The sequence below is a fragment of the Aquarana catesbeiana genome, linkage group LG05 (genome assembly GCF_042186555.1).
Source record: "Aquarana catesbeiana isolate 2022-GZ linkage group LG05, ASM4218655v1, whole genome shotgun sequence".
In the NCBI taxonomy this organism is placed as follows: domain Eukaryota; kingdom Metazoa; phylum Chordata; class Amphibia; order Anura; family Ranidae; genus Aquarana; species Aquarana catesbeiana.
In genome coordinates, this window is record NC_133328.1 from 635,240,051 (window position 1) to 635,265,391 (window position 25,341).

Sequence of the window (25,341 nt, forward strand, 5' to 3'; positions counted from 1 at the left end):
GGGCGTGTTCGCACACTCCACGTGCAGAGCCCGCCAGGAAGGCGGCGCTGCGCTAATTGCAGGCGGTGAGACATTTCCCGATCTCTGCAGCCGCACATCGGGAAAATGTCTCACTGCCTGTGATTTGCGCAGCACCGCGCTGACTTCCTGGCGGGCTCTGCACGTGGAGTGTGCGAACACGCCCGAGACCATCCTTGGTAGGGAGCAGGGAGGGTTAGGTGACAGACATGAGTGGCTTGGAAAAGGAAAGAGAATTGGCTAAGTGTACCTGCAAGCACCTAGCTACCTTCAGCAGCGTGCAATCCCTCCAAAACTTCCTCACTTTCTGGTTGTTTCCAAGTCTTTGAAGATGAAAAGGTCCTGAGATTTGGGTGTAGCAGCGGGGGGGAGGGGCTTCCATCCTGCTGAAGGTATGTGCATGCACCCACTTGGTGATCGCACTTCATATTTGTTAACAGTTTAGGTGTTTGCTTCTTTTTTTACAGAGTCACTTTAAATATTGGTGGCACCCTCCAGCTATACAGTGTGGCAGGTTTGTTGGTTGGCTGAACACAATTGCAAATAAATATGCATTTCAACTGTGTGGGTAACTGTTTAGCTGGAGTTCTTCTTTAATTCTGCTGACTGTGGTAGTTTTGAGAAACATTTCTATTTTCCAGACCTTTTGATCTCTAGTCTGATGGCTTGCTGAGAACAATAAACACACACCATTGAAACTTCATTTTCACATTGGTGCTGTCAAAATTGGTACAGTAATAGGCATTGATTAGGTATAGGGATTAAGGGATCATGTCACCAAGAGGTGGGTGTGAGTCTGGTGGACTGAGCCACTTCTTCCCTCTTTATCTCCTGGGCACTTCACTCGTGAGATCTCCCACTATAGTTCTTGGCTCTTTATTCACACACATTGGACGTTAGTTAGTGTTGTGTAAAACTGATATATATAGTGTGTATGTATATGTACATTATATAGTGTGTATGTATGTGTTTATATTGCATTGTTCTCCCCAGAGCCTTTTAGCTGGGCAGGTGCAGAGGAAGGAGAGGCTCCTGCCTTGGGCACAGTGGTCTCTGTAGGAGGGGTTCAACAGGCATGTGAGCGCCTCCTTTTGACAATGTCTCCTGATATCTAGAACAGCACTGGCCGTGTAACAATCAGCAGATTACAGTAGATCTACTCTCCTGGAGCAGTATGCAAGGCTGCTCCTATATGAATGAAGCTTGCAAACAGCTGGCAGTCTTCATTCATAAATTAAAGCGGTAGTAACTTCATGAATGGGGGAAGTTTAGTGGTATTAAAGGTTTGGCTTTAAAAAAAGAAAGAAGAAAAAAAAGCCAAACATGTTATACTTGCTGTGTGCAGTGGTTTTTCACAGAGCAGCCCGATAATCTTCTTGGGTTCCCCGCTAATGCTTTTGGCCTTTCCTCCTTAACCAGTGCCCCTATAGAAAGCCACTGGGGTCACTGGCGCACTGGTACCAGAATTAGGAACTCTGGCAGCCATTCTCTGAGAACCTGTGTCGTAATTGGGCACTGCTCTCACTTGGCTTTGAGGTCTCCATAAATGCAGAGTGCTGCATCCGCATACTGTTGGGGGGGTTTGTTCTAAGGCAGGAATAGGGGCTGCAGTGGAAAGGACAATTGGGGCAATCCTGTCATTGGCAGCTACTTGCTTATGCCTCATTTACACTTGCATTTGGAGGGGGTGAGAAAAGCCCCCCCCCCCCCCCCCCCCCCCCCCAATCGCCCTTAAGCTGCAAAGCTAGCTGAATTGGGGTGCACACATGCCATGGCAAAAATGATCCTCTTCGTTGCACTCAGCTGGCAATACTGCCTGCTAAACTTCGACCCATTCACCTGGGGAACGGTGGTGTGGATTTTTTTTAGGAGCTAGAGTTTCGCGAAAATTTTTTTTTAGATGTCAGCAGCTGCTGACTTTTAAAATAAGGACACTTACCTGTCTCGGGGTCCAGCGATTTCGGCACCCGAGACCGAACCGTCCCTCGATCCTCGGGTGCTGCCGCCGCCATTCTCACTGAGGGAATCAGGAAGTGAAGCGTTGCTGCTTCACTGCCCGGTTCCCTACTGCGCATGCGCGAGTCACGCTGAGCGTCTACACTGATCCCCGTTGTGTTGTGGGAACTGTGTATTTCCCACAACACAATGGGGGTGGGCGGGGAGTCTGCGGCTAGCTATACCTGGAAGTGGGTGCAGATACCTGTATTATACAGGTATCTGCACCCCACTCCCCCCTGAAAGGTGCCAATTGTGACACCGGAGAGGGGGAGGAATCCGATGAGCGGAAGTTCCACTTTAGGGTGGAACTCCGCTTTAAAACGCCTCCTCACTGCCTGTCAAATGCTTTTCTGCAGAGCAATTCACCAAGGATCACTCTTCAGAGGGCACCACAACTGTAACTGAGCAGAATAAACATTCACCGGTTTGTATAGCTATATGATCCTTTGCTGACTGCAACAGCATGTTGTTGCTTCCTCAAAGGAAAGCGAGGTTCTGCAAGGTCCCACCCAATGAGGGAGCAACAATACAGGTGTAGTTGAGCGCTTTCTATAGCGACTAGAAAGCTGTAGTGATTGCAAGGTTTCAACTTTTTCTCACCGTTCCCACAGCCCCCCCCCCCCCCCTTTTTTTTTTTTTCTATCATTTCATATTGGCTGCCCAGATACCTTCATCCCACCCAACTGATAAAAAATTCTGGGGAGAACAATGTGTGTATGTAAGGTATGTATGTGTAATCTCTTCCGTGATTTATGTGCCCTAAAAAAAAAACTAAATTTAACGTCTTGCCTTTTCCCATCGTGGGTAGGCACATGTATTCTATAGCCCAGTGATGGCGAACCTTGGCACCCCAGATGTTTTGGAACTACATTTCCCATGATGCTCATGCACTCTGCAGTGTAGTAGAGCATCATGGGAAATGTAGTTCCAAAACATCTAGGGTGCCAAGGTTCGCCATCACTGCTATAGCCATAGTAGTGGCCACTCACTCCGGAGTTGTACTTGAATTAATGATTTTGAGTTTGATGCTATGTGTGGAGGGGTGTATTTGTGTGGCGGTGTGTGTGTGTGTATAGTGCATGGTGTGCTGTGTACGGCTCTGGTTTGTGCTTTTCCTGTGATAGCTGGGTATATATTCTCACCTGTTTAAGACATCCATATCAGAAGCTGGTCAGTTCTTTGTCACTGAAGCTGCCACACAAGCAGACCCTCCTGGGCTTCTCCCGCTTCTATTTTATAGGGGTCCCCCAGTGCTGGATGAACACCGTGAGTGGGAAAGGTAACCAGGCTTTGGAGGTGGCTGCTCCTCCTGGCCCAAGTCATAGCGAGGTAAGGTAGGGGCCCTGTAGAGCAGAGGGTCCCTTCAGAGTGCCAACCTAGGCCGAAGTATATGCTGTGTTGTGGAAAATAGATGGGCTGGCGGAGGCCCTTTATCTGTCTTCTGCAATTTTTTATCTTTTTTTTTTTTTTTTTTTTTCATTGAAGACTGTGAGGAAACTGTGCTTGTTATAGGATCTTCTTCCCTTTCTGATATCATGTCACTGCTTTGTTATAGGCCAAGAAATATGCAATGGAACAGAGCATCAAGAGTGTCCTAGTGAAACAAACCATTGCTCACCAGCACCAGCAGCTCACCAACCTCCAGGTATGTATCCTGCCGCATGACCAGCCAGGATCATGTCTTCATAATGACTTTGATCGGGGAAAGTTTAAACTTTGTAATTTTTTTCCCTTTTTTCTTTTGTATACTTGAATGTTGTGATGTGAATTATTTCTGTTTTTTATTGGAATTTTCTACCATTTTAGAAGTCATTGGTTTTTAGACTTATGTTTCCCCATCCCCAGAACTATCCTGTAAGGTCCCTCCTGTTCCCTGCCACCGTCAGCCATGGGGTGTCTGCCTCCTTTTTTTTTTTCATCAAAATTCCCTGTAAATCTAGTGTTTTCCCTTCCCAATGGACCCCCCATGAGCTGTGATTATGAAGGGCTGTGTCTGAGGTCAGCCAGCTGATAATGGAGCAGAACGGCCCCACGTCTTGGCTTCAGATCGGTAAACCTTAGAGCAGAAATATGATTTGGAGGTTGATATACTAAAACTGGAAAGTGCAAAATCTGGTGCAGCTGTGCATTGGTAGCCAATCGGCTTCTAACTTCAGCTTGTTCAATTACGCTTAAAAACAAAAAACTAGAAGCTGATTGGTTTTTATGCAGACCTACACCAGATTTGGCACCGTTTTAGTAAATCAACCCCATTATGTCAAAATCTCCCACTTGTGTATTTTGGATCCTTCTGGCTATTAGTAATATCAGACTTACAAATAAACACCTTTTGGATGCAGTCTACAGGAACCTGGGCAAATTTTGAGCCGTCTATTGGCAGGCAGGCTGTAGTGAAGTTGAAGTAGTAAGCTGTCTGCCCGGACCTCTGATCTGGGCAGGCAGTTACTGAATGGCAGGAAGAATCGATGGACTACGAGAGCGCTCACCAGCACCTTGGCAGTTTGAGAACTATAAGCCGTCAGCGGTAATGGCCGACGGTACTTGTAGTCTAATTCATTCCCCAAAAACTGTGAATGGATGACATGACCCTGTGGACGGAGCTCTGCACGGCTGCGCTGTTTTTAAATCGTGATAGTGGGTGCAGTGAGAAAATCCCCCCCCCCCCTCCCCCCTGTTGCACCCTAAATATAAGTGTAACTGCTCCTAAATGTGAACTTGGCCTTTAAAGTGGAGTTCTGCCCAAAAAAAAAAAAAAATTTAAAAGCCAGCAGCTACACAATACTGCAGCTGCTGGCTTTGAATAATAGGACACAACTGTCCTGGAGTCCAACGATGTCGGCACCGCAGCTGTTTCCATCAGCTGTTGGGTGCTGCCACCGCCATTGCAGGTGAGGGAACCCTGCAGTGTAGCCTTACGGCTTCACGCCGGGAATCCTACTGTGCATGCGCGAGGCCCCACTCCTCTCTCCTACTGGCCCGGCAACAGGGAGAGGAGGAGGAGGGGGGAGCCCCACGGTGATGTCACAGGCCGTGGCCCGGACTCCTGGAAGTGAGAACAGGATACCTGTCAGAGACAGGTGTCTTGTTCCCCCCCCCGAAAGGTGCCAATTGTGGCACCGGAGGCGGAGAGGAGACAAATGAGCGGAAGTTACACTTTTGGGTGGAACTCCGCTTTAAGTATAAACTCTGTTTCTAGCTTCCCATTCCCTTTTAAATTATCTGTATTGTGTCCTCAGGTACTTTGCCCCCTAAGTGTCTCATGCAGGGCACCTGATCCAAGAGAACCAACCTCTTTATTTCTGATCCAAGAGAAGGGTCAGATCACACCTCATCGTCCTTTATGTGGGAGGATGTCAGTACTTACACAACCCTATGTGTGTACAGCTAGGAGCTGATTTTATGTCGAAGGCTTCAATAAAGCCTGAGCCCTGAAATATGTTCTTCCCTGGCTGCAGAAATCATTGCCCTGGGATCCCATGGAGGCTGGTGACAGGATTACATGCCTGGGCATCTGGTCACCAATTTCTACTGAAGGAGGAGGATCTGTGTCTCTGAATTGTGATTCTCTTCTTTTGTAGCCAAGGCAGATATTTATGGTCCAACACTTCCTTGTAGCTATGAGTGGATGGAGGGTGGAGAGAAGCAGTTTTGATGATGGGCTGGGTCAATATAATGCTATTTGCTTGACTCTCTTGCTCGACCTCCTGTTACAGGAGCTTTTTGAACCCTTAAACTAGTCAGGTATGCAGAACAGGAGTTCTCACTTCACTGGCTGCATGCTTGTTCCAGAACAGCAAATTCAGGAGGTGTATGTATCCTGAGAATCGGCATGCTTGACAGGCAACAGCATTATCGGGTAGTCCGAAGTGGCAGTCTACATATTTCTTTAATGATAATACCCTATTACAACTACACTTAAAGGCTAAGTTCACCTTTTTTGTTCACTTTTTTTTTTCTAAATTCCTGCCCCCCCTATGTACCAATATAGCATTAATGTACTTCTTTTGCAAAAATAAAACCAGTTTCCATTTATTCTACACACACTTACCTCACACTATTTTTATAGCTGTTTAAAAACACTACTCGATTACTTTTGCCTTACTTCTTGGACAGACTTTAGGTCATGACACAGGAAGGAGTTGACCAGCTGATCTCATTAGCACACACCCTGCTTCATCTACCCTCAGCTGGTCAACTCCTTTCTGTGTCATGACCTAAAGTCTGTCCAGGAAATAAGGCAGAAGTAATCGAGCCGTTTGTTTAAACATCTATGAAGAGAGTTGGGTAAGCCAGTTTAGAATTAATGGAAAGCTGTTTTATTTTTGCAAAATAAGTAAATTAATGCTATATTGGTACATAGGGGAGCTGGAATTTAGAAAACAAAAACGGTGAGCTTAGCTTTTAGGCCAGTTATAGATTATTTAAATATCGTCCGGATCAGCAGGGGACCGGACCAGATTCATGTGTGGGCAGGCTGATTGTACCCAAGTTGATTGATCAACTTGGGTACAATCAGCCTGTCGGATTTTAGATGTGATTATTGCTAGCAGCTATTATAGCCGCCAGCAGTAATCGCTGCGCTTTCGTCCGGCGGGGACGGCTTCCCCCATACCCCCTGCTGGGAGAACACAATTTCTCTGTGGGAGGGATTCCCCCATCAACACTGTGTTGATGGGGAATTGAGTGATTTTCTTTCTTGCAAGCCATGGTTGCAGGAAATCAAATTTGCTCTGTCTATGGCCAACTTTATCCTTTAAATACCCCCTTTGATAAACCAGAATGATGAGTGAGGTAGACGGCAATATTATTAGTAGTATTATAATACAGGAAGGCCTTTGTAAACCACAATGCTGTGGGGCACTGATGGGCTTGAAGCTGAACTGCATCACAATCGATGCATTTTACATCGAGGATAGGAAAGGTGCAAAAAGATGGTAGAAAGTTTTAAAAATCTGCAGAAAATGTGAACTAATAAGTGACCATTCTTGGGTTAAGATGAGTGGATTAGATACATAGACAATGATATCATCTTGTGAGGAGACCCTGGGAGAGGAAGCATTTCTGGTCCTGTAAATAAAGGAGGTTGCAGGAGAATTAAAAGAAATGGTAGCTAACAGATCAATACAACTAGCCAGGTGAAGTATCTGAATTCAAATCTAATGGACAGTAGTGGCAGAGCGGATGACAGCCCGTAAAGAAAGTACCGTATTTATGAGGAAACGTTGAGAATCCTCCCAGCAGGGCAGACCGAGGGTAAGTTGGGTGCATTGTAGGGGCAGAGAGGTCCCCGAGAGTGCAGTATTAGGTTGTGTCTGTACATCCCTACAGCACTCTACAATACATTGCTCTTATGGCCAAATGCCTGTCGTACTGACGCCACATCTTTCTGCTACCTCATGTCCATCACTATGATATTCGGCCTCACTGACCAGAAAGAAGGGGGTGTGCACAGGAGGGGCAGCAGGAAGTGAGCCTATTTTTTATTTTTTTTTACCCAGAGCATTTATTTTTTCTTTAACAAGACCTTTGCTCAGGGAAATGGGCAACACGACAATGGGGTTGATTTACTAAAACTGGAGCGCGCAAAATCTGCTGCCGCTGTGCATGGTAGGCAATCAGCTTGCAAAAGTTATTGTTAACGTTTAATTGAACAAGCTGAAGTTAGAAGCTGATTGGCTACCATGCGCAGCGGCACCAGATTTTGCGCGCTCCAGTTTTAGTAAATCAAACCCATTGTAGATCTGCCATGGATTGTAAGATAAAAAATCAATATCAAATGATTGCCTCGCTTATTTTGTGATTATACTCTGTACAGTTGTCTAATATGTTGTTTAGGTGCATCATTTGGGATATTTTAAAGGTTAAATCTGCATTAACACACTTATGCCGCATTTAATTTCCATAAAGATGTAAAATCTGCAAGCGGGAGATTTTTGTTGTTTTTATGTATCGTTCAACTCTGCTAAGTCTGCCTTGATAGTAATCCAAGATGTGGGGCTGTCCTTTCATCATCCTTTTGTAGTATCTGTGGGAAAGCATTAGACGGTGCACCACCGCAGGGGTGATTTGTAGTTCTAGTTGGGGGTTGAGGGGTCCTATAGCCGGTAAAGCCCCTAGCTAAGTGAGCCCCACCCCCACCCCCCACCCATATATATATAGGCAGGTTCTCTGTTGCTTGTGTCTATTTGAATCTAGAGCAGAGAACGTATTACACAGAAGGCGGCAGCAGACTGAACTCTGTCTTTACTGTCTTTCAGATGGCAGCAGTGACAATGAGCTTTGGAGATCCTCTCTCACCTTTACAATCGGTCAATAGAAATATTCACTTCTTCTGGGGCACGTCATTCCTCTGTGGGTGGAGGGGGGATGTTTATCTCTTAATGTTCTTTTTTTTCCAGGGTCTGCGGAGGGAGGGGGGAGAAATACCATACCTGTCCACCATCACATTACCTATTGCATTGCCCGTTATCAGAGAGAAGTGCATAAACACAGAGCGGGCATAGAAGATGGAACCTTGTTTATATGGTCACCTCTTGGCATGTAACGTGTATTTTTCCATGACAATCAAATCCATTACATGTGTGTTGTCGGTACGCAGATCTTCCCATGAGGACTGCACCATTAATCCCCCCTGTTCTAGTTTAGTTGTTTAGTGTCTGGTGTAATACAATGGACCAAATGGGTAAGGAAGGGTCCTCCTTGCTGCATGGAGATGATGGGATATGATAATGTATCATCTGCTCTCCTCCCATGTCAGTGAAAAGGGGGCATGTTATTTTGTTAGTCATTTGGAGGTGTCCTGTATAACAAGGAACTGTAGGATGTGTGGCCTAAAAGCAAGCACTACGCTGCTCCAGGTCTGTCCTCAGATACTAGCCCCTTATCTCCCATCAGAAGGTGCAAGTCCGATTCACTACCGGGAAGACTTGCAAAGGAGAAAGTGGATGACTGCACACTGCTGAATCCGAGAGCCAAAAACTTTCTCATGTCAATCCAAAATTAAAATCTTCACAGCCAGTATTTAGGTTTCCGATTCAGCAGTGTGCAGTCATCCATTTACTCCTTTGCAAGGATGTGTGGGCTAGTTTCCTGCTGCCCTTTTAATTTGCATTTGTAAGTGTACCCATGCATAGGCCCAGAAATGTTGCTGCACCTAGATAACTGCTCAGTGTTTCCCAAAATCTGGTAATTTGGGTATCCCCTCACATCCTTTTGCAGCATCTGCATGCCAGATTTGCATTAAAACAACTCTGTTACTAGAATAAGAAAGACAACTGATGTTCCCCCTGCAAAAAGGAAAGGTCATACTTGCCTCTCCTGCTGCCTGCGCCACCAAATCCAACACTTGAGGAGTGTTGACATTTCTGGCCCCTGGTGCGCTCAGTGGTTTGAACTGGTGGCCCCTACATCACTACAGGACACCGTTGTAACATAGAGGTTGAAAGACCAAACCACTGAGCTCATCAGGGGACCAGGAGGTGTGCCAGATGCTGACAATTCAGGCAATGTTATCTTGTGGTTGGCAGAGCAGGCAGCGGGTGAGGTAAGTATCTTTGTTTCTAGAATAAAAATTAAAAGGTTGCTTTAAAAAATGATCATAGCTGACATCCAGCTAAACTGGTAAAGAAGGTAATTCACCAGAAACCTTTTTCTTTTCCTCTTGCCCACCACCAGTACAATATGCAAGTAGCAATTTGTCCTATGCTGAGCTAGCATGGTCAACAGCATGACCCTACCCGTTTGTGCGACTGGGCCCTGCTGGTTTCTCCCTATGGAAGAATTGGCTGCTTGGCTCCGGGTAGCGTTTGCTTCTCATTGTTGGTGCAGCAGCAGAGGGGTGGCATAAGCTGTGGGTGGGTAAGACTTCAACAGGACCTGGTTGTGACCCACTCATAGAGATTAATTGGCAGCTATGCTGCTCTCTAGTCATGTAAACAAGGAATATATCTGAGCTCTACACACACACACACACACACACACACACACACACACACACACACACACACACACACACACACACACACACACACACACACACACACACACACACACACACACACACCAGGCCATGAATCAAGGGAAATGCAGTGCTGAGTTCCCATGTCAAATATAATGTGCTGCTCAAGTATAAATTTTTCCACCACAGAGCATATGATGTCACAGAGAATAAAATGATTTATTCCAAAAGTAAGACATTTATTTAAAAAATGTCACTGATTGACACTGTTGAGCAATGAGAGAGAGCCCTCTAGGAATAAAAAAGTGGTCTAGGATCCCAGGGTTCAGCTTTAAAACCAATTTTATTATGCAAATACTTTTTGAGTTTATAATGTTGTCCTAAAGCAAATTTTTTTTTTAAATAAATGGGCCCCCAGGAGGTCTATCCCATAATGTGCCAGCATGCACCGCTTATTAGCCTTACTTGTCAAACGATGCACTTCAATGCTGTGCTGTCGGCACTCCCGCAGGCCAGGGGTGCTGCCATCTTCTTCCATTCTCCATTACAGGTTCTGCCTGTTCGCCCCTCTTGAATTGCAAGGCCGTAAAGATGTCACTCCCACGCATGTGTGCACGGGAGTCACATCACGGCTCTGAGCGGTGCCATAAAGGTATGCTGAGCTGCTCAGGGCACATTACAGCTGACAGGTGGGAGAAGCATTTATGACAGAGGAGACCATGAGGGTATCTTCTGTCCTAAAAACCCTGCCTTTTTAAATGTGCATTTTAATTCTGCATTAATACATGCATTGACATATGTTCTATATTGTCTACGATAAACAGATACAGGCAGTCCTCAAGTTACAAACATCCAACTTGCATACTTACAAACGGAAGGAGACAACAGGAAGTGAGAGGAAATCTCCCCCTAGGAAGGGAAATTCACTCCTGTAAGAGTCATCATGGGAAAAAGTGAAGTGTAATCTTCTGAACAGGGGCACAGTCAGCAAAACAAACCCTACAGGGTTAACCCTTACCTGTGCTATCTAAAAAACTAAAATTATTTTTTTTTTTGTCTGGCGTTACACTTAAAAAAAAATTTACTTATTCCAACTTGAATACAAATTCAACTTGAGAACAAACCTTCAGAATCTTGTTTGTAACCCGGGGACCGCCTGTACAGAGGTTTGAACACAACTGAAGATCAGGCGAAATTGAAGAGTTAAATGCAGAGCATCAGAGTGTTCCATTTCACGTAGGTCAGAAAATTACTACAAGGGAAGAGCTCCTAAAATCACACACACAAAATTGGCAAGCCCATTCACATCCACAATGTGAGTTTGAGAGACAATGGGGTTGATTTACTGAAGGCAAATGTGACCTTCACTTTACAAGGAGATTTTCCCTTAGCTTAGTGAATGAGGTGAACCTCTGCTGACTTCCATCATGTGCAATTAAAAATACTATTTCTTTTATTTTCTTTGCAGGTGACTGGGTGTTCTTTGCAACGTGAATTTTCACCACATTGACTAAGTTAATGGAAAATTATTATTCAGGATTTATATAGCGCCAACAGTTTGCGCAGGGCAAACATGAGGGCAGACCGTACAGTTGCAATACAGGAGGAATCAGAAGGCCCTGCTCGTTTAGAGCTTAAAATCTGAAGGGGGGGGGGGCGGGGGGTGTCAAGTGATACAAAAGGTAATAACTGTATGGCTTCTCTGAGGAGAAGGATTTTCAGGGATTGCCTAAAGTGGATAGTGTTTGAGATAGTCTGGCAGATTGAGGTAGGGAATTCCAAAGGATGGGAGAGGCTCTGAAGAAGTCCTTCAGGCGACCATGGGAAGAGGTGACAAGGGAACTAGAGAGCGGGAGGTCTTGAGAGGAACGAGACTAGGTTAATGATGTAGCGGGGGGCAGAATTGTGGATGGGTTTGTAAGTTTGTTAGTAATTTGTATTTGATTTGTTGGGTGGATGGAAGCCAATGGAGGGATTGGCAGAGAGAGAGGGAAGGCAGATGCTGAACCGTTTGTAAGGTGGATGATTTATGATGGACTGAAGGCTGATAGCCTATGTAAAGGTAAGTCAATGAGGGAGTGGATTAGAAGCTTTGTGGTGTCGTTGGTTAGGAAGGGACATATTTTGGAGATGGTGCGGAGGTTGAAGCGGCAAGCTTTGGACAGTAATTGAATGTGGGGTCAAAAGGAGAGTTCAGAGTCCAGGACTACACCTAGGACCTTGGCGTGTTGATGGTTATGCCATTGATCTTGACAGAGAACCTTGGGGGAACCCTGATGGAGAAAGGAAGAGGAGAGGAGGAAGTAGAATTGTAAGTGACACTGAAGGTGCGGTGGGATAGGTAGGAAGAGAACCAGCGAAGAGCAGTCAACGTAGACCAAAGGAATAAAATTCCCTTACAAAGTGTACAGCCCATTTGCTCTTCAGTAAGTCAACTCCGGTATCTTATTCAAGAGGACCTGTTATCTATTGCATCCGTCCAATGGGACCTCTTTTAGTCAAAATTTGCATACAGAGTTACATAGTAAATAAGAGAAGAAATACCGTGCCATGTCTCGAGGAGTGAGCGTACAACGCCACAACCCAAGCCTATAATGGGAACCACAAAAAGTGAAAATCCTTTCCACAAAGAGGGGACTTTAGAGCAGTGGTCATCAACTCCTGTCCTCAGGGCCCACTAACAGGCCAGGTTATATGTATTACCTTGGGGGGAGATGCAGACTAGAAAACTGCAATCACTGAGCAGCAAATTATATCACCTGAGATGTATTTCAGTTATCTTGCAAACCTGGCCTGTTAGTGGGCCCTGGGTCCACTGCTTTAGAGGATTTGAACCACACGTGAGGCAACACAATAGAATAAAAGAAACATTTTTATTTTATAAACCCATTAAAAGATAGGTAATGGGGTCTTGCATAACTACCCTGATACAGGTACGATCGGTAATGTACACAACGTATTAAAAACATCTTATGTAAATAGGCAACAAATACCAGCCAGCCTGCAACAGCACAAGTTTAGTATGACAGCTTGTCGGCTCAGTGCCCGCTTCTCCCCTTTACGTGATCCAGTGCCTGAAGTATTGCCTACCACCCACGAGTCCCTGTCAGGGGTTTGCTGATCTGCCCTGTGTGTGACGTGCCCTTGGAATTTATCGTTTTCTGCAAGCCTAATATATGTGGTGATACTTCCGCGGTATCCCTCTTGACGCAGCTGTTGACTGCGAAGCGCGTCACAGTACAGACCAGCAGGATTTACCAGCATCTTTGTTACCTATTTGCATAAGATGTTTTTAATACGTTGTGTATGACACCGATTGTAACTGTATTGGGGTAGTTATGTAAGACCCCATTACCTATCTTTTAATGAGTTTGTAAAATAAAAATGTTTTCTTTTATTCTATTGTGTTGCCTCAAGTGCAGTACGGAGTCTCTAAAATCCCCTCTTTGTGGAAAGGATTTTCCATTTTTTGTATAGTTAATAAGATATACTGCTCTCTACTTTGTTCCAGCGGAGGCAAAACCATTGTCTGCTGCTAGTGGAGTTGTCTCCATTGACTGGGGAAAATACTGTTTATTAAACCTTTTTATTAATCACTATTTTAGTAGATGTTGCAAATCATCCAGGTCTTTTTAGCATCATTATAACATGTGTGGGCACCTTCATCCAATGTTATCCAGTTAAGTCTGTCTATAATACAAACTAGGAGGCCTGTACTGTGATGAGGTGACTTACTGCATGAGATGTACCTGACCCATAGTGGGTGTGACTGTCTGTCTCATTGTATGATGTGTGAGTGTCTCTTATACTGATTGTGACGTCTTCCAGTGGAACTAAACCCCACTGTACCTTGTGCAGACCATATACCCAGAACTGACCCCAATGTACACTGAACTTACCCCACTGTACCCAGAACAGACCATATACCCAGAACTTACCCCACTATACTCACTTCAGACCATATACCCAGTACTGACCCTTCTGTACCCACTTCAGACCATATGCCCAGAACTGACCCCACTGTACCCCGATCAGACCATATACCCAGAACTTACCCCACTATACTCAATTCAGACCATATACCCAGTACTGACCCTTCTGTACCCACTTCAGACCATATGCCCAGAACTGACCCCACTGTACCCCGATCAGACCATATACCCAGAACTGACCCCACTGTACCCCGATCAGACCATATACCCAGGACAGACTCCACTGTGCCCAGATCTGGCTATATACCCGTAGCTGAGCCCACTGTACCCAGAACTGACCTCACTGTATCCAGAACAGACCATTTACCCGAATTGACCCCACTGTAAGAAGAAAAAGGTCCTGGACTGCCGCACTCCATGCAAAAACATCTTTTATTGGAAAATTGCGATTCAAATCCAAGATTTGAATCGCAATTTTCCAATAAAAGATGTTTTTGCATGGAGTGCGGCAGTCCAGGACCTTTTTCTTCTCGCAGACTTGAGCACAGCCAGCACCCAGCATTATGTGGTAGGACGGGAGTTATCTAAGGGATTACAGAGGCTTATTGGAGCGGCCTTTCTCTTGACCCCACTGTACCCAGAACGGACCATTTACCCAGAACTGACCCCACTTTACCTGGTGCAGACCATATACCCACAACTGACCCCACTGTATCCAGAACTGTCAAAACTAGGTACTCGCTCCCCAAAAAAAAGGGGGGGGGGCTCAGGGGTCAGAAAAGCGTAACAGCGGAACTTACCTTTTAGGGGTGAAGTTCCGCTTTAAGTTAAAATTGGAAGGAAAAAAATAACGTGAACTAAGCCCTTAAAGAATTGGCTAATCCCAGGTGCACGGAGTCATTGGCCGCTGCTTACCCTAATAACATTCCACTGTTATTGTGGCCAATGTAGGTCCATATATGTTAAGAGTCGAGAGCTCCATTGAGCTGGTAGAAATGACTGAGACAATGGGCATCCCTTTTGTGTGTTTTAGTTCCACTGCAAACTGCAGCACTTGGTTACTAACCTGTTTTTAAGATGAATTGTTTTGTGTTCTGATTACTTTTATTTACCGGCTTGATCCTACCATCTGGCATCCTTCTGTGTTCTATAGCCAGGTCTGTGTATCGCCAGGAAGCTTTGCCCTAACATGCCACCATGGTATTGCTGTGCTCCTCTTTATTCTGTTACAGCTTTGTAGTGTCTCCAATCACACAAAGCCTCATACAGCATCCAGATAGGAGTGCACAGATTCACATAGAACTTTGGAAGTAGCAGACAGACAGTGAAAAGGTTGGGCTCCAGCTATAATAGCACTAATAACCCCTCATCCTGGGATTGCTCCAGCTTTTACAGTTACAAGTGTCCCGAATAAAATTCTGCATGTTAGATAAAATGATAATCCAGTCTTCTGAATATGGGAACACTTTGTCATTTTAAACCTATTTCTTTAAAAGTAACATTAACGGGGAAGAGACCGTGTTACGCAGTTTACTTCCTGTGAGTAAAGCTATTGAAGGAGACTGGTGCATCCTGCCCGTAGCTTACAGTCACTCAGTAAATCAACCCCAATGTGTCCTGTGCTAACGGCAAATCCACTTTGCACTACAAGTGCACTTGGAAGTAAAGTCGCTGTAGATCTGAGGGGAAAATGCAAGGAAAATAAAAGACAGCATTTTAGCTTGCACATGATTAGATGATAAAATCAGCAGAGCTTCCCCTCATTTCAGATCTTCCCCTCAGGGACTGCACTTCCAAGTGCACTTGTAGTGCAAAGTGGATTTGCCTTTCGTAAATAACCCCTATTGTGTTCTATCTGTACACATTATGTTTTAGGTTTTCAACATTGGGCAACATTTAAAAGAGAACCTGTCCACACTAATCAGTGTCTTATAGCAGGGATATGCAATTAGCGGACCTCCAGCTGTTGCAGAACTACAAGTCCCATGAGGCTTAGCAAGACTCTGACAGCCATGAGCATGACACCCAGTGGCAGAGGCATGATGGGACTTGTAGTTTTGCAACAGCTGGAGGTCTGCTAATTGCAGATCCCTGTCTTATAGGAAGCATCACACACAGGCTGCACCTGCCTTATGCCCTGGTTGGCTGACTGGACATTCTGTGCAGATTTAAACTGTAAATCAAAAATTGTGCAGGGCGCTGCCATCTCAGTTCATTCAGAATGTCTTGCAGCCCCATAAAAGAAAATGTTTGTACCCCTGTACAGATGTGGGTCTGGGAGGAATAAAGTGGATCTGCACTGCACCTGAGCACCAAAAACCATATTTAATTACTTTAATATCACTATAACTATTTTCATTTAATATTATATTCAATGCAAACACCCCCATCCATTCATATCTACATTTATGAATTACAGGTACTTGTATAGCGCCATCTATTTACACAGCTTTTTACACATATATATTGTACATTCATTCATCAGTCCTTACTCTCGAGGTGCTTACATTCTAAGGTCCCTAACTCACAATCATGTATACACATACTAGGGTCAATTTAGACAGGAGCCAATTAACCTACCAGCATGTCTTTGTCTACATGCTTTATTTTGTTGAGAAATCACTTTGAAACCCCACCCCCCCCAGCTTTACTGGCCATGGCCATCTTGAGTAAGGGCAGATGATTTGTGTAGCAATCCATCTGCCCTTAGCTCAAGCATGCATGCAGGAGAGAGTGCTTAGCTGGGAAAAGCTCTTCCTCCCCTCCTGAAGACTCCTGGGATGTATGACATTTGCCTAGGCCCTAGGCCAGTGATGGAGAACCTTGGTACCCCAGATGTTTTGGAACTACTTTTGCCATGATGCTTATGTACGCTGCTGTGTAATTAAGCATCATGGGAAATGTAGTTCCAAAACATCTGGGGTGCCAAGGTTCGCCATCATTGCCCTAGGGCAGGGATATGCATTTAGTGGACCTCCAGCTGTTGCAAAACTACAAGTCCCATCATGCTTCTGCCTCTGTGTGTCATGCTTGTGGCTGTCTGTGTCTTGCTATGCCTCATGGGACTTGTAGTTCTGCAACAGCTGGAGGTCCGCTAATTGCATATCACTGCCCTAGGCAATAAACCAGGAAGTAACTGAAGAAGTGTAAAAAAAAAAAAAAGAAGTTTAAAACAAGCATATATGATTATAGGTTCCTATCTATTTATTAATGCCGACAACATGAGGATTAAAAATAATCCATGTTGATTGGGATAGTGAAGTTCCACTTGAACGGTGCCAGAGCCTGTGCATTGCACCAGCCTGTAGAATTTCTTACTGCTTTGTTAGTAGTGAGCCAGGTATAGTAGCCAAGCCTGCCTGTGGTGCCACCTATAAATCCAGGTGTGAGCAAGGTATGCTATATAGCAGGGATATGCAATTAGCGGACCTCCAGCTGTTGCAAAACTACAAATCCCAACATGCATCTGTGTGTCATGCTTGTGGCTGTCAGTCTTGCTATGCCTCGTGGGATTTGTAGTTCTGCAACAGCTGGAGGTCCGCTAATTGCATATCCCTGCTCTATAGGTATGATCTAGGTCAGCTTTGGGATCCTCCCTTAAGATGTCCCATTTACCGGTGTACATTGCTTTTTGTCTGCAGCAGATTCCACACTTCTGCAGTGTAATCCCCACTTTACAGTATAAATAACCACTAAAATGCTTCAAAGTCTCTATGAATTGATTTATAGAAGTAGGATTGTGATGTGTCACCTTTTTTATATGAATTGTGAATTCCATTATTTATCTGTTTGTGTCTTTAGCTGTGATAAGTAATTGTCCCTTCATCCCTCAGATGTGCCTGGACTACGTGTCAGGTACAGCCCTTACGCTGCCATGTCCCCAGCCTTTACCTTTGCGCACAGGTTTATTATGGAATTGGGCTTCAGCCAACTTACCTGTGATAACAGAAGCAAGTAATTTATTATTCAAATAAATCTGTGCCGCCTGCACTTAAATGGGACAATATATAGAAGGCAAAGCATTGGTACACTTTAGTCTGCAATTTGTACATGCCAGGGGAGAGCATATGTACTTTACATTTTAAAGAACAGGACAAAACTGTGCTCCGTTGCCTGACACAATATACTTCTTGGTGTTACATTCAGCATTGTGTCGGCTGTACCGTCTGCTGGAGCATTTATAAGGAGAATTTAAAGCAGTTCCTTTCTACATAGCAATGGATTCTATAATGAACTTGGACAGATTGCCAACCGTCACAATGCCCTATGTGCAAGGAAACCTAAAGAACACGTGAGCCTGCAGGGAAAATAGGGGTTTTGGTGAACCCCAACATTGTATATTTTCTAAGATTTATGCATTCAGTAACCTTGAGTTCATGTATACATATGTTTAGGGCAGTGGTTGTCTGCTTGAAATGTATGGCCCCCGACATTCCCAGAGGACCACAATATAGGAGCTTGTTTTCGTGTGTAGCTTTAAGCTAAACTGGCCATTCAAAATGAATGGGCACAGCAACTAAATTTCGGTCCTTCTGTATTTTTTATGCACAGTTAAGATAAAGCGGGAGTAAAATAAACCCCATTGTTGGTATGAGTGTCAACAATAACTCCCACTACTGGTGTATGTAATTGTAATGTCCTGCATTGGGGTGAGTGACTGCAGTACTAACCCCCCCCCCCCCCCCCCCCCCTGCATTGGTCTCAATGGCCACGATGATTACCCCCAACATTTAGTGTAAGTGGTCACAATAATTACCCCCAGCATTGGTGTCAGTGGCCACCATTATTACCCCCAGCATTGGTGTTGGTGATCACTGTAATAACCCTTCAGCATTGGTGTCAATGGCTGCAATAATTAACCCCTCCCCCTGCATTAGTTTTGTGACTGTGCTTTTATCCTCCACCCCACACTGGGTTTCAGTGGCCGGGTAATTTAACCCCATTCAGTGTTTACATGCCTGCTGCCTTGCCGCTCTATCCTCGATGTCTGGCAGGGACTATACTCCCACTGTCAGACGGAGATCACTCTGCGTGACAACACTGGCTTCATTTCGGTGCAGAACGTAGAGAGTATCCCGCTGCCATTCTACAAAATGCCCAACATGCCACAGGCCGCACAGAGGGACCCGGCGAGCCGTGTGTTGGGGACCAGAGTTTAGAGATGTAGTGTGACTACTACCCCCGAGTGCATGATTTTCAAGACCTTTAGTCCCTTTGTTGATGAACAAATGCAGTGTGCTTGTGACAATAGTGTGACACTCTCTCCTGATATCATTCAGAATTCATTGCAGGTGCAGTTGACCCGCTTCAGCGGCCTTTGCATTCCCATAGACTAGGCAGTTCTGAAATCAACTAAAGCCCATCAGTACCGGCCCTAATAGCAATTGTGACCATTGGGTGGAGATCTTACTTGTTTGACCTTTTTTCAGTTGGAGTGCTGGGGCAACAAGGACAGGCTAGGTTAGCCCCAGCCAGTAGCCAACAGGCTGCCCAGGGGAAGAGACCCCCAACCCTCAGGTAATGGATCCTGCTGTTGTTGTTTATTCAGACTCCCTAACCGGTTTCCTCCTCCTGCAGGTCGAGAGCGGCCAGTCGGGGCCGCTTGCTGTCAAAAGCTGGCGGTGCTTGCAGTTGGCAGGTGGTGAGATTAAAGGGGGGGGGGGGGGGACAGTTTCCTATAGATGGGGGGTGGGACACCACACGGTTGACGTTGTTGCGTGCATTGCTTATATTGGTGACTGCTCTTCTCCTGACGGCTGTGTTCTTTCTTTTCTAGATGGCGGCTCAGAGGCAGCGGGCTCTCGCCATAATGTGTCGCGTTTATGTTGGATCCATCTACTATGAGCTTGGAGAGGACACCATTCGGCAAGCATTTGCACCGTTTGGACCAATAAAAAGCATAGACATGTCCTGGGACTCTGTCACCATGAAACACAAGGTGGGTACTAGGTTTAAAGCAGAACTAAAGTTTTCCATTGAAAATAAGTAACCAACAGAAGTAAAAATAAAGTAGTTTTCGCTGCAATACTTTAATTCGGAGCCTTACACCACCAGATGTTACCATCTTTCGGGTTGAAGGATGGTCAGCGTTCTTCAACCCACTATCTCTGAGCCCAAGCTATCATGTACCCACCCCCTAGGTGGTGTCATCACTTCTACCCAGGCTCAGAATACTACTACACTGAACAGTAAATACATGTCAGTAAGTTTACAGCATTCAGTGCAGGGATAAGGAGGGGGACGGGGGGTAGTTGGGCAGATGGGATTCTTAACACTATAGGTACACTCCAGTCAGATTTAGAATGTGAAATCTCAATGCACAGAGAACAGCCTACTGATCGGGGTTCGTTTTTCATCATTGTGTTGCTTTATTGGGAAAAGAAAATATTAGAAAGTAGAGTCATTGGCTTATGCTTAGAGGTCAGACATAGTAAGTGCCAAAACTTGCTGTCTTCACCAAAAAGGGAAGCCCTTAAGGCTCCAGTCCTGGCCATTTCCCATGTGGGGCCTCCAAAAGCATTATCTTTTGCACATTAATACACCTAAGGGTTTCAAGCAGGCAACACACTAAGACCAACAAAAGATGTTAATTATCTATTATTTTGGAAAACCTTATTAGCTTGACGGCAGCAAAGATGCAGAGACCAGTTGTCTGTACAAATTACACAACAAAACATACCAGAAGAATATACCAGCGAGCCTGTTCTATAAACCAGTGATTCTCAACCTCAGTCCTCAAGTACCCCCAACAGGCCATGTTTTGGGGATTTCTCTTAGATAAAATAGCTGCCCAAAATACAAAGCCATTGACTCTAAGTTAAAGCACCTGTGCAAGATAAAGGAAAACCTGAAAACATGGCCTGTTGGGGGTACTTGAGGACTGAGGTTGAGAATCACTTCTATAAAGAACCTAATTTTCGCTTATAAGCACCTACTTTATAGGTGAGCTGCAGGTATGGATTATTGGTCTGCTGTGGAAGCAGAGAATTATTGTAATAGTCGCCGGTACTACAGTGATCGCCACTGTCTTCTGTGCCCTGTGCTAAATAACCGGGGGGGTAGTGTGCTCCATACAGGTGCCAATCACAAGAACGCCTTGCATTTTTTCCAACAAATGCAAAGCGTTCTCTGATTGGATAAGGTGGAGATTGTAACATCAACACCCTGCTTCACCACCTCTTCCAATCACAGAATATGTCGGATTTATTGAGAAAAATGCAAGGCGTTCTGTGAAGGGTGCATGCCAGCGGGGACCACTGTAGTAATGGCAACTGCTACTGTAATTCTCCATTTCCAGGCGGGATCTCAGATATGGCTTATCCATGCTTATAGCTTGAGGCTCAGTTCAAGGGGGTCCAGTGCGTCCTGGTTCACCGTTTCAGGTCCGATTTCAGCACCAATTTTGGGCTGCATTTTAGACTTGAAACGGACCAAAAGACGCACAGGACCCCTGTGCAAATTCGCACCGGAGCCGCATCAGAGATATCTGAACCGGCTCCATAGAGAGCCAGTCACATTCTCCTGCTATTGTGAATTGGATGCGGGATCGCAATAGTGTGAACCTGGCCTTAATCATTAGTAAAGCTGTATTGACTTTATTTTTTATTTTTTTATTATTTATTATCGCTAGTGATCCTTGTGTGTGGAAAGATTTGATCCTGGCAGTCTGTAGTCCAATTACTGATTTGTCTTTTTTTTTTTTTTTTTTTTTTTTTTCTGCAGGGGTTTGCATTTGTGGAGTATGAAGTCCCTGAAGCTGCTCAGCTCGCCCTGGAACAGATGAACTCCGTCATGCTGGGTGGAAGGAATATCAAGGTGAGCGCAAATAAGTGTAAATCTGTCCCTGAAGCTTCTCAGCACGCCCCGGAACAGATGAACTCCGTCATGGGTGGAAGGATTATCAAGGTGAGCGCAAATAAGTGTAAATATGAATAAGGCCACAGCCAAGAAGCGTTGTTAACCACTTGAAGACCAGGCTTGTTCTTTGTTTACATGTAAAAATGTTCTTCTTTTTTGCTATAAAATTACTTAGGACCCCCAAACATTATATATTTTTTAAACAAAGGCCCTAAAGAATAAAATGGTGGCTTTTGCATTTTTTTTTATGTTGCACGGTATTTACGCAGCGGTTTTTCAAACTACACTTTAATTTTTATGCAGCAAAACACAATATAATAGGTAAAATATAAAATGATTTTACACCACGTAAATGGATACCAAACGTTTAAAATTGCACACAGTTCATGTAACGGCAACACTACGTACATTATATTATGCGTAGGCGACACTTTAAAAGCCTTTACTAGTTACCACTTAAGATTTACGCAGGAGGTCTGGTGCTATTTTGCGCTCAAACTGATTTGCAGCAATACCTCACTTGTGATCGCCACCTACGCACCAACATGGGACCGACGTGTGCATTCACGAGCATTGTTGGAACAGGGAGCTTTTATAAAAGCTTTTATAAAAAACAAAAAAAAAAAAATGTAGAATTTTTTTATTTTTACGGTTTCTTTACTTTTTTTTTTTTTTTTTTACTATCACAATGAATGTAAACATCCCTTGTGATCGCAATAAAGCATGAGACATCTATTCGACCCAAGATTGGTTTAAATAGATGCTTTCCCAATCCGAAAATGGGTTGTTTACATTATGCCCAAACCGTAAGTGTTAGTCACTTACGGTTTGGACATAACATGAACAACCCATGTGCCGTCCCTGATCAGTTGGCGGAAGCACCGACTTCCACCCTGGGCTCCCTGGTGGGACGGGAAACCCCAGGGATGCCAATTTAGCTGGTTTTACATTTTGGAACATCGCCGACTCAAAAAAAAAAAAAAAAAAATATATATATATATATATATATATATATATATATATATATATATATATATATATATATATATATATATATATATATATATATATATATATATATATATTATACCGGGGTCTTAGCTGCAGCCATGGCCCCCCGGTATAACCACTCAAACTGCTGCAACATTCCAGTACATCGTTTGGTGGCAAGTGGTTAAAGTGTCATTTAAAGCAACCAAGTGTGTTACAATGGTGCTACACTTACCTGCTCATTTTCTTGCCATTAGCATCTGTTACATCCAGCAACAATTTGGTCAGTTTCCAAAGAAGACTATTTTTTTTTATTTTTGCGGTAGCTATTTTCACTTGCAAGCTCACTTTGGAGCCCCCATTATTGCAACTCGTGCGCTTCCCCCAGAGATTACAAATATATGTGGAGTCGCTCTGTGTGCAGACAACGCACAGGTTGGCACAGAGCAATTGCAGCTTTAAAAGTTGTCTGCTGCACCCACCTGATTTCTCTTCCGTTCATTGAAGGACACAGCAGGATCTTTAAATGGTGACCAATAGGTTATTACGCCACCAACAGAAGTAATTGATCACTATCTAAAGATGCAGCTGTGTCCTTTTATTGAGCGTAGAGAAAGAGATTTTACTTTGACAACAAAAATCCCATTTTCTCTTTCATTCATTAAAGGGCACAGCCTGATCTTTACAGGGTGACCAAAGATATCCTACAGGTGGCATAAAAACCCATTGGTCACAATCTAAACATCCTGTTGTGTCCTTCAATTGAAACAGGGAAATGGATTTCATGGTGAGTACACATTCAAAATCTCAGGAAGGAATCTAATGTGATTAAAGTTTATTTTTAAACTGTAAAAGCAAACTTTAATCACTTCAATACATGTTTTTATATGGCCTCGTATTGAGACTATAACCATGATCCTGGTACAGTTTGTTTTTACAGTAGGCGATTGCTATCGGGTAAAATTGGTCCAAGCAGCTAGGCAACCGCTGGATCACTTTTACAGGTAGTGGAAGAGTGTGACATCAAAAACCGGGAGCGATGAGGGTTTCAGCACTTCAGTTTTTGGTTTGTTTGTTTACAATTGGTTACCGGCTTGTAGAGCATCTGATCAAACCGATCTCAGCTTGATCGGATGCTTTAGAGGCCAGAAGAGAGCTCTGGGGTTCAAAAGATCCCATATCTCGCCATAGAGAGCACCTGTCACGGCCCATGCTATCACAAGGGATGTTCATCCCTTGTGATGGCAATAAAGTTTATAAAAAATTAAAAATACAATGTAAAGAGAAAAAGTTTTAAACAAATTTTAACATTTTCTTTAAAGCACCCCTGTTCTCATGCACAAATGCAAACGCACACCGGTCAAGCACATGTATGTAAACGGTGATCGCACCACACATGTGAGGTATCGCCGCAAACGGAGCGAGAGCAAAAATTATAGCACCCGACCTCCTGTGTATCTCTAAACTGGTAAACTGAATGTTTTTAAAGCGTTACCTATGGAAAATGTAATATACTGTCGTTTGTTACCATTCCAAGGCCGTGCACAATTTTAAAGATTGGCATGTTTGGTATCTACTTGCCGTAACATTTTTTTTTTTTTTAATTTTATATATTCAGGAAGTCCCCGAGTTACGAACACAATAGGGACTGTAGGTTTGTTCGTAAGTCGAAGTTGTTCGTAAGTCACAACACCGCATTTGTAAGTGTAACTTCCAGTCAGAACACCGCATTAGTAAGCGTACCGTCCGCCTGTGCATGGATGTGCGATGTTTAGGGCGCTTGTTATGTTATCTGGGGCTCTTCTGGCCATGCAGTACATGTAGTACTGCAGTATGGGATGTGTCCAGAGGTATCCAGGACCAGCGTTAGGGGTGCAGAATTTAATCGATGCATCACGATTCGGGTGTCCCCGATGCAGCATCGATGCCGGGTGATGTCATCCCGCCCGCCCCTCCCGGAAGAGAGCTCCGAGCGTGTATGTCAAAATAACTTTTGTAATAAATGCAGAGTTGTAATCCATTAAGTGGCCACCGCTGTATGTGTTTTTTAAAAATATATACAGCTTCATACCTCATTTCTTTGTGTATAACTGTATATGCCGCTCATCTGACTGCCAGGTCCGGCCTGCCTCTCTCCTCTCATGTCTCTCCTGACGTCAGCCCTGCCTGCCTCTCTTCTGATCTGATAGCTACAGTCAGTGGGCGGGGCTGAGAACTCCCACTGACGTCAGGAGAGACGTGAGAGGAGAGAGGCGGGCCGAACCGAGCTGTCACATGAGCGGCATGTACAGTTATACACACACTAAGAAATGAGGTATGATGCTGCATATATTTTAAAATGCACATACAGCGGTGGGCACTTAATGGATTATAACTCTGCATTTATTACCACACAGGTATTTTAAAGCGGGGTTCCACCCAAATTTTGAACATTATCTCTATGCATTCTCTTCCTTGCCTAGATGCTGACATGCTGTGTAAAAAAATTTAAATCGCCGTAATTACCTTTTTTTTTTTCTAATCTTCTTTGCACTTCCTGGTTTTCCTCCCATGGGAGTAGGCGTGTTTCTAGCCTCTCCCAGACCTCCC

General features: G+C 44.3%; 1 protein-coding gene across 6 annotated transcripts in view; it reads left to right on the top strand.

Moving 5' to 3' along the window:
- The window catches only part of PUF60 (poly(U) binding splicing factor 60), a 60,032-nt gene that overhangs the window by 16,935 nt on the left and 17,756 nt on the right, over nt 1-25,341 (top strand). Inside the window, exons 3-7 of one of the 6 annotated variants that reach the window (XM_073632375.1) lie at nt 3,572-3,661; nt 8,274-8,324; nt 17,739-17,855; nt 19,682-19,843; nt 21,628-21,810. In XM_073632375.1, the coding sequence (XP_073488476.1) occupies nt 3,572-3,661; nt 8,274-8,324; nt 17,739-17,855; nt 19,682-19,843; nt 21,628-21,810 (603 nt within the window). The remainder of the gene's footprint in view (nt 1-3,571; nt 3,662-8,273; nt 8,325-17,738; nt 17,856-19,681; nt 19,844-21,627; nt 21,811-25,341) is intronic. The other 5 variants (XM_073632376.1, XM_073632377.1, XM_073632379.1 and 2 more) reach the window with 5 other exon arrangements.